This window comes from Petaurus breviceps, unplaced genomic scaffold (assembly GCF_028583685.1).
Source record: "Petaurus breviceps papuanus isolate PSGF00001 unplaced genomic scaffold, PetGlider_PUasm1.0 610, whole genome shotgun sequence".
NCBI classification, from domain to species: Eukaryota; Metazoa; Chordata; class Mammalia; order Diprotodontia; family Petauridae; genus Petaurus; species Petaurus breviceps.
Genome location: NW_027186402.1, coordinates 116,821 through 124,767, shown reverse-complemented (window position 1 = coordinate 124,767; position 7,947 = coordinate 116,821). Strand labels below are relative to the sequence as shown.

The 7,947-nt window shown below is 63.3% G+C and overlaps 1 protein-coding gene across 1 annotated transcript; it reads left to right on the top strand.

Moving 5' to 3' along the window:
* Positions 1-1,665: 1,665 nt before the first annotated feature.
* Positions 1,666-6,754, top strand: NUP50 (nucleoporin 50). Its single transcript, XM_069103645.1, has 8 exons — positions 1,666-1,804; positions 1,911-1,989; positions 2,065-2,148; positions 2,362-2,548; positions 2,849-3,469; positions 3,603-3,684; positions 5,825-5,943; positions 6,388-6,754. The coding sequence occupies exons 2-8, from the start codon at positions 1,921-1,923 to the stop codon at positions 6,588-6,590; spliced, it is 1,365 nt and encodes a 454-aa protein (XP_068959746.1). The 5' UTR covers positions 1,666-1,804; positions 1,911-1,920; the 3' UTR covers positions 6,591-6,754.
* Positions 6,755-7,947: the final 1,193 nt, after the last annotated feature.

Here is a 7,947-nt window from a genome sequence, read left to right as displayed (position 1 = left end):
CACCAGGCAGAACTGGGCCAAAGTGGGAACGAGGTGCCCCGGAGGCAGCAGGGGAACTCTCCATCCATGGGCAGCTCCAGGACAGAGACACAGCTGGGATGGCCTCCCTGCTGACTTCAGCCATGCCCAGCCTGCCATCAGGGGCGTCTCCCCTCATGGGATTGGATGAGCTCCGTCCAGCTCAGCCCCAGAACCAGGACTCTGAAGGCATCTCGCTCATCACAATCCAAGAAGACAAACCTCCCTGCTCTAACAGCAGGAGACTGGTGTGTGCTACAGAGTGTGAGCACGCCAAAGGCAGGGCCTCTAGTCCCCTTGGCCATTTCTACCACCAGCACATTGGGGCCACTTTAATGAACACCCGATCCTATCGGCCTCAGGAAAACAGCATGGATGAATCCCCTTTTGGGCCCAGGAGGGCATCGGGGCATTGGGGTCAGCTCCAAGTGAAATGTTCAGTGGAACAAATACAAGCTCAGAAATCAGCAAATAGCAAAGGCCACAAACCGGGCTTGATGTGCTGCTGTGTTCATTCTATAGACTCAAGAAAAGCACTGGTGATGCCGAAGGACCTGAAAGGAGCGGGAGGCACAGTGGGGGGGCAGGCGAAGCGGCTATGCAATATCTGCCCGCACCCCTCACCGAGAAAGCCTCGCTGCTGTGGTGTCAGTGATGTTCAGAAACGGGCCGGTGCTGCCAGCTGAGAGGCAGGAGGCGCGGGGAGGCCGCAGGGGCAGCTCGCCTGTCTGGGGGCTGGAACAAGCAGAGTGAGGGGAGGAGCAAGGCCAGTGATCCGGCTGCTCCGGGAGGGCGCAGGCCCTCGGGACTTGGCATGGTCATGCATGGCGCGCCCTCCTGGGCCTGCGAACCGAGACAGTCACGGGACCTGTGGGTCTGGGCCAGGATCTCAGCCCGGAGCCCGGCAGCTGCTGACGCGCCCCGAAGTCTGCCTGGGCGGGGACGCAGCGCAAGGGGCCGGGCCAGTCACTCCAATACCGTGTCCACACTAGAAGGGGCTTGGACACGGACGGAGGGTGCGTGACGGCGCACCCCATCAGAGCTTAGCGCCGAGTGAAGCGGGGGCGTCTGGGAGCGCAGGCAAATGCACGAGAGCACGTGACCGCTTGAGCCAATAGGCGCAGGAGAGGCCCCCCCCCCTTTCACCACCAGTTCTCGGGCAGATCCTTAAGGCTGGGAGGGTAGGGTCTGGCTCCGCCCCCGCCTTCGCCTACTGCTCCGTGATTGGCCAGTCGTGGGGAGGGGGGGGAGGAGAGGAGAGACTGACCGCTTCCGTTTCCTCACCGACATCCGGTCCCGCCCCAAAGTTCCGGGCGACGGGGTCGCGAGAAAGCAAGCTGACGTAAGCACGTACGCTGACGCAAGCAGGCGCGCCGACGCAGGCAAACACGCCTTCCCGCCCTTCCGCCCAACGGCCCCTCCGGCGCCGGCTTGAGGAGGAGGGAGGCCTCGTGGCTCGCGGGCGGCCGTTGGCGACCGTTGGCGCGCCTGCGCAGCGTGGGGCGGTGGGGCGCGGCGCCTGCGCGGTGAGCCCGGGAGGCGGCGCCTGCGCGCCAGAGTAGCCGACGCCGCGGCGGTGGGACGCGCACTTTTCCGGGTCTGCTCCGGCCCCGCGGCGCTCCCTCGCCGCCCCCGCCCCCTCCCGCGCCCGGTGACCCCGCCCCCCCAGGAGCGCCCAGGCCATGCGGACACGCGCGGCGGCCTCCTCGGGCTGAGGGGCAGGCGGAGGCGCCCGGGGCGATGCTGCGCAGCCAGGCCCGGGGAGCGACGAGCAGCCGCCCGGCAGGTGAGGGAGGGGCCCGGCCCGGGCAGGGGGAGCTGCGGGAGGAGGAAGGGGGGGCGGGGGGGGGGGGGGGGCTGCTGACGCTCGGCCCGGGTTTCTCTCTGACCAGGTACGAGAAAATGGCCAAAAGAAACGCGGAGAAGGAGCTGACGGACCGGAACTGGGACCAGGAGGACGACGTGGAGGAGGTGGGGGCGGGGCCGGTGGGGGGGCCCGGAGGGGGGGCGCCCGTGGAGCCTCCCTGACCCCCGCTGTGCCCGCAGGTGGGCACGTTCTCCGTGGCCAGCGAGGAAGTGCTGAGGAACAGAGCCATCAAGAAGGCCAAGCGGCGGGGCGCGGCCTCCGAGGTGGGGGGGGGGGAGGGGGGGACCCCCCCGGGGGGGCGGGGGGAGCCCGGTCCGGCCCCTCTCCCAGTGTTGGGGCGCACCCCGCCGGCTCCCTTCAGTGGCCCCGCGGGGCCGGGGGGGCGCTGCCAGTTTCGGGGAGGCCTGGGCCCTCATCTGCCCTGCACGGCCCGGACCTCGCCCCGCCGTAACCCGCGCTCCCGCTTTGCTTTTCAGCCCGAAAGCGCCGGGGCTTTCAGAGGCTTCAAGGGCCTGCTGGTGCCTCCGGGCAGAGGAGGAGGGGGGCTCTTCGGCAATGGCGCCGGCATCAAGCCTCTGGACGGCCTCTCCAACGGCGGCAGCGCGTCTGCCACTTCCGCCCTGGCCCTTGCCAAGGCCGGGGCAGAGAAGAAAGTGACCTTTGGTGAGGGTCCCTTGGGAGCGGGTGGGCTCGGGCCAGGCCCACGGGGGCGGCCTCCTCGGCGGGGTTTCCCCCATTCCCTTCCCCGTCACCTCAGAGAAAACCTCGCGGGGTGCGTCTTGCAGCTCTTGGGCTGTGCCCACATGGGCTGTGACGTTTACACTCCCAGTGTGCCCGGCAGACAGGGTGCGATGGGGAGTGGCCACACGCGCCCTCCACCCCGGGAGGGTCCTGGCCAGGGGCCCATTGATGAGCTGGGGGCGTGGGAGGCTCCAGCATCCCCCGTCTCTCCTTTCTCGACAGGCCTCGGTGTAGCCAACGGCCCGATGTCTACCATGGAGGGAGACAAGAAGGCCGCCAATGCCAAGACCAACGGGGACAGCCCGCAGCCTTCCTCCTCTGGCCGTGGCGCCAGTGCCTACCACAGACAGCTCGCCGCCTTAAACTGCTCTGTGCGCGACTGGATCGTCAAGCACGTGGACACCAACCCGCTCTGTGACCTGACGCCCATCTTCAAAAAACTACGAAGATTCCTCACGGGCATCGAGCAGCTTTCTGGCAGCGACGGCGGCTCAGAGAGGGAGGCCACCGGGCAGCTCCTGGGCGGCGTGGCTGGGCCCGCCGCCCCGGCGCCGTGCCAGCAGCCCCGGGATGCCCCCTTTGTGTTTGACCCGGACAAAGGCAAGGGTGCTGCCGACAAGCAGGCAGAAGCACCACCGGAGAAGAAGACAACCTCCTTCCACTTTGGTCGCAAAGTCGACAGCTCGGTCCTGGGCCCCTTGGGCACCAGCCCCATGAAAAACTTCTCCTTCTCTTCTGGAAACACGGGCATATTTGGCAAAGACCTGGCCCAGCCAAGTCCTGTCTCTTCTTTCACCAAAATGCCGGAGAGCCACCCGGACGGGTCTGCTGCCGAGAGCAAAGGTACCGAGGCGGTGACGCCTTCCCCACCGTGTGCTGGCAAGGGGGGGGGGGGGGGGATCTCGGGTCACCATTGGCGAGGTGGGCGAGGGGGCAGCGCCCTGGGTCTTACGTGCCGCCTGTGGGTCTGTCTAAGGTGCCGAAGAGGAAGATAGCGAGGAGCCGCCCAAAGCCGTCGTCACTGAGGTCAAAGAAGAGGACGCCTTTTACTCCAAGAAGTAAGTGGCCTCCATGAGGCACCCGAAGCCGCCATTCCTGGAACAGCGGCTGGGTTTCTCCTTTGGGAAAATGAATGTGTGCTTGTGTGGTATGCAGCAAATGCTGACTCGGCACAGGGGGAGGAGCAGACCGTGGCCTGGGGCATTGTGAAGGGCCTCAGGAGGCTGCCCTCCACTACGGGCCTACCAGGCATGTTAGTGCAGAGGGGCTGGTGGCTGGGCCTGGTTTGTCCCAGGACCTAACCGAGCCAAGGTCTTGTGGCACCACAGCCGGGATTCTCCTGGCCGCCCCCAGTCCAAGGGCTGCAATGGTTCAGCTGCATCTTTGTGTGGTTCCAAGAGCGGATAGTGCTGGATCTGGAGCCAAAAACTACTTGAGTGCAAATGCCCACTCCTCCCCTGCCCCTTGCAGAGTCCGACCTCCAGGGATTCACTCCCTTGTTTCAGGCCCGGGCACATTCAGTGGGCTCTGAGCCCTGGTGGGAAGTGGCCCAAAGGAGGCTAGAACATTGACAGACCAAGAGCTGAGTCCTCCTCCAAGGCATCATGTACACAAGGGCTAAGCAAAGAAAAGGCAGAACCAGCAAGAACCCACGAGTGCTTGGGTCGTCCTTTCGGCTGCCCGGCAGCAGCATCACCTTCCTCAAGGCTCCCAGTCTTTGGGGCCTCTCCTTCTGCCCTGCTGGGCTCCCCCTGGTCCAGTTAGCTCCACATACATGGTGCCCCAAACAGCACCCCAAGAGCTCCCCGCCCCTCCAGGCCCAGGGCTCCCCCATCTCATCCCTTGGCATCCTGACCCCACACCCAGTCCCTGCCAGGCTTGCTGTCTGTCCTTCCACAGCGCATTCGCATCCCGTCCCTTTCCCTGCCACCCTCTCCTCTCACAGGTCCCGACCAGCAGCCTTGGTCTCTCGGCCCATCCCAGTGAGAGCAAGGGAAGTCGTCTGTCCTTCAGGACAGACTTGGGGTGCTTTTCCAGAAGTCCTTGCTCCTCTCTCTCTGTCCAGGTGGTCTCTAGTCTCCTCTTCTGTCTCTTGTCTCCTGATCTTCTCTCAAACGTGCTCTCCCGTGAATTTCTCCTTGGTCTGTGTCCCATTCCGGCCACGGCCCTCATGCCACCAAAGAGGTCAGTTTTCCCAGGCTAGGGCACTTGACCTGCAGCCGAGGGCCAAGACCCACAGACCTTGTCCCTGGCCTCTGCTGAATTTTCTCTCCCATGACGTTTTGGGCATCTGCTGCCGTTCTCTCCAATTGCGGCTCCTCTCTGAGGCACTTATGTCCCTTCCCTGGTTGGATCTCCCCTTGGAGGCCTGGTCAGTGTGCTCCTGCAGCCTTCGTTGGCCAGGAGCCATCTCTGTAGACGTGCCATCTAGTTGGGCTCCTTGCCTAGGCTGCCCTGCTCGTGAGACGTGCGCCTTTGCTGCTGCCCCTTGGGGGGGCCCCAGTTCTTTGCCCCAGACCCGGCCATCCTTGGTGTCACTTCTGTCGGTTTTGGTGCCTACACGTGTCTCCAGTCACACACACGTGAAGACGGCCCTTGAGGTGAAGGGCTGGGCTGCTGACCCAGTGCCCTGGGCCTTTCCGAGGGTCCTCAGCATAGAGCTGGAAGAGCCCGTGAAGTTCTCCCATTTGAGACGGCAGAAGCAGGGTCCAGGCCACAGCAGGGCTGGGCTGGGAGAAAAACCGTGGTGACTGCCAGCCTCTGGTGACACGAAGGCACTTATGACTGGTGCTAGCCCAGCCCGGGTGCAGAACCGCAGATGGAATTGGCAGGAGGCCTCTCAGTGGCCCGTCCGAGTCACCAGTGGTCTGGGGGCTCCTGAGGTTGTGTGGTGATGCTGAACAATGGAGGGGATAGGCCAAAAGGCTGAGTGTCAGGGTGCCCAAAGTCCACTGCGGTCACTCAGAGGTGGACCTCCAGGGTCAGCGCAAGAGAGTGCTGAAGGCACCCTCGGAATGAGGCCGGGGCTGGGGGCTGCCCAGCAGGCCCAGAGAGAGGAGGGTGGCCACGCTGGCCTGTCGCGCTTCATCCTGTCATCCTTGGGGGGGGGGGTTCCCCTTTTTTCTGCCTTTTAGCTCCCAGGGACCACCCTCTACTCAGGCGTGCTAATAGAACACACTTTGTGTTGATTCTCCCCAGGTGCAAACTCTTTTACAAAAAAGATAATGAGTTTAAGGAGAAGGGCGTGGGCACGCTGCACCTGAAACCCGCCGCCAATCAGAAAACACAGCTTCTCGTTCGGGCCGACACCAATTTAGGTGAGTGGCCTGAGGGCGGGGATGGCCTGCGCTGCCCAGCTCGGCACCCTTTGGCCGGAGCTCGCCGGAGGCCTTTGTTAGGTAAAAGCGGGCTCTGAGATGGGGGCGGGGGCGGCCAGCCCTGTGGGTGGAGAGGCGCTCGGGCCCTCCCGGCCATCGGCATCCTGGTCAGTGGGCTGTTTTCCTTCCAACCGTGCTGGGCAGGGGTCTCCATGTCCTGGCTCAGCCGAGGAACAAATTGAGTCCAGAAGTTTGCTTTTGCCCCGTAATTAAGCCGTTTTGTTATGTGGATCGAGGGTCTCCAGGCCAGCCCAGCGAAGCCCGGAAGGCGTCTGGGCACCCTTCTCTGTCCAGGCAGCGGCCTCTCCCCTGGGGGGTGGGGAAGGGTGGGCTGCTGGCCGCGGCGCCTCACAGCGCATCTGTCTCCCCTTCTTCCCTGCGCAGGGAACATCCTCCTGAATGTGTTGGTCCCACCCAACATGCCGTGCTCCCGCACCGGCAAGAACAACGTCCTCATCGTCTGCGTGCCCAACCCGCCCATCAGCGAGAAGAGCGCCGCCACCCCAGCGACGATGCTCATCCGCGTGAAGACCGCCGAGGATGCAGATGAGCTGCACCAGATGTTGCTGGAGAAGAAGGGGGCATGAGGGCGGAGGGCGGAGGCCCCGCGCCTTTGCCAAGTTGCTGCTTTTTTCCCTTAAACTGATTCCTTTTATTCTTAACTTTCTACTTTGACATTCTGAGAACGTACAGGTATTCTGGAAGGTTTTGTGGGGGAAATTACTATGGCCAATAAAAAGCTTTAACTGAACGCGGGACAGCGTCAGGAGAGTGTGTCGCCCCCGTGCGCGCTGCCGCCAGGAGGAGAGAGACCCCAGTCTGCTGGCAGCTGCTGGACCCACCTTCTGGGAGCTTGCGGCCACAGCGCCAGGCTCAGGAATCGCCTTCTCGCCGTGTGCTTTTAGGGGCCCTCGGCCTTGGGATCAAGGCATGGGGGCTCTGGTTCTGGAGGAGATGTCGAGCCCTGACTGCTGCCCCATAGATGGGTGCCATTCGGCGCTGAGGACCCTACTCTAACAGCGTTTGTGAACGCAGCTGGCGAGAAGAAGGGCAAGGCGGCCCCCCCTGGGGACCCGCTGGTGGGTTTCTAAAAGGTGAGCTCAGGGTTAGTGCCCAGGGACTCCTGGTTTAAAACAAGGTATCCCTGGTCGCAGTGCTTTGCAGAGGGGCACGGGCACCTTTTAGGCGCTCACAGAAGTGACCCCAGTGCCCCTTGTCCTTCCCCAGAAGGGAGGGTCTGGCTCAGGTATGTCGGCCGTGTTGTGGGGAGGGGCCGTGCCCCAGCCCTCGGCATCTGTGCCCTGTGGATGGGCGTGATTCATGGCCAGGTCTCTTACCTGTTGGAAGCCTCTGCCCAGGTGCTCAGAGGGCCTTCGGTAGGAATGTGGGACAGCTTTTATTTTTTTAAGTTAGTGTCTGTGGTGGTTCTGCCGTCACTGTTTCTGTGAGAAGACAATAAGGGAAAGAAGCTAGTGGGTGACAGTGAACGGGCCCCAGGGCTGCCCGGGTCCTTGCCTGGAGCAGACCTATCCATAAGCACCAAGTTGTGCAGAGGTTTTGAGTCTGAAAGTGCTCTGAGCGTCTTCCCACTGGGCAGGTTAGTGTGCAGATGTTTGTCACTGTTGGCATCGAGGTGTGTGCACTTGTCCTCACTTTGATTTGTCAGCGTTTTCCTTGGTGTCACTCAGGGCCCTTGGGTGTCTTGTGTCTTGCCTTTTCTTGTCTAGGCTGTATGCCAAAAATGTACCCTTGAGGAGTGGGCATGGAGGAGCTCTACCCAGAAATGAGCCCCCCCAAGCCCCTGGAGGTGAAGGGGCAGGGCCTTAGGAGAAGAATGGCAGTGGCCAGGCAGCCTGGGGCCCAAAGGAGGTGGGTCAGGGCACACACAGGCCGCGGGCCTGGCAGCCCCATGTTTGCTGGGGGCGGGCAGCATGGCTCCTGAGG